Below are 456 nucleotides of genomic sequence, written 5' to 3' on the forward strand. Positions count from 1 at the left end.
GGCCTAACTCCGACGCTCAAAAAAATAAAATTCAATCAAATATGGAGTTTGTGATGACCCTAATCTTCAATAGACTGAGATGAGAATGTAGGATAATTATTAAAATATGAATATTCCTTTCCCCATGAACTGACACAAACAATTCCAGATAACTTTTACAAACATTTCATTGCCTTTTCTCTGAAGGAAGATCCACCACCGAGAAAAAAAGTATTACAAATATACATCCCCTTCTCTGAATAAACAGTAACGACAGTAATTAAAAAAAAAATAATAATAATATTTACATTCACAGATTATATTTGCGTTTGCTTCCGCCCTCAACCCGGGGAATGAGGAAATGGGCGTTCACTTGGTCACGCACGGAGATGGAGTCAAGGACATTGCCTTTTCCGTGGAAGACCTCGATTCTATCATGAAGGTGAGAGAGTTTCGCGGCTGATGCTTTGCTTTGGC

At 37.9% G+C, this 456-nt stretch overlaps 1 protein-coding gene across 1 annotated transcript in view; it reads left to right on the forward strand.

The window, feature by feature from the left end:
• Positions 1-456, forward strand: part of LOC119594129 (4-hydroxyphenylpyruvate dioxygenase-like) — a gene marked incomplete at its 5' end in the record, with an annotated part of 14,629 nt that overhangs the window by 9,348 nt on the left and 4,825 nt on the right. The window contains 1 exon segment of the mRNA XM_037943194.1: positions 296-421. Within this exon segment, the coding sequence (XP_037799122.1) occupies positions 296-421 (126 nt within the window).

The sequence above is a fragment of the Penaeus monodon genome, chromosome 33 (genome assembly GCF_015228065.2).
Source record: "Penaeus monodon isolate SGIC_2016 chromosome 33, NSTDA_Pmon_1, whole genome shotgun sequence".
Taxonomy (NCBI): domain Eukaryota; kingdom Metazoa; phylum Arthropoda; class Malacostraca; order Decapoda; family Penaeidae; genus Penaeus; species Penaeus monodon.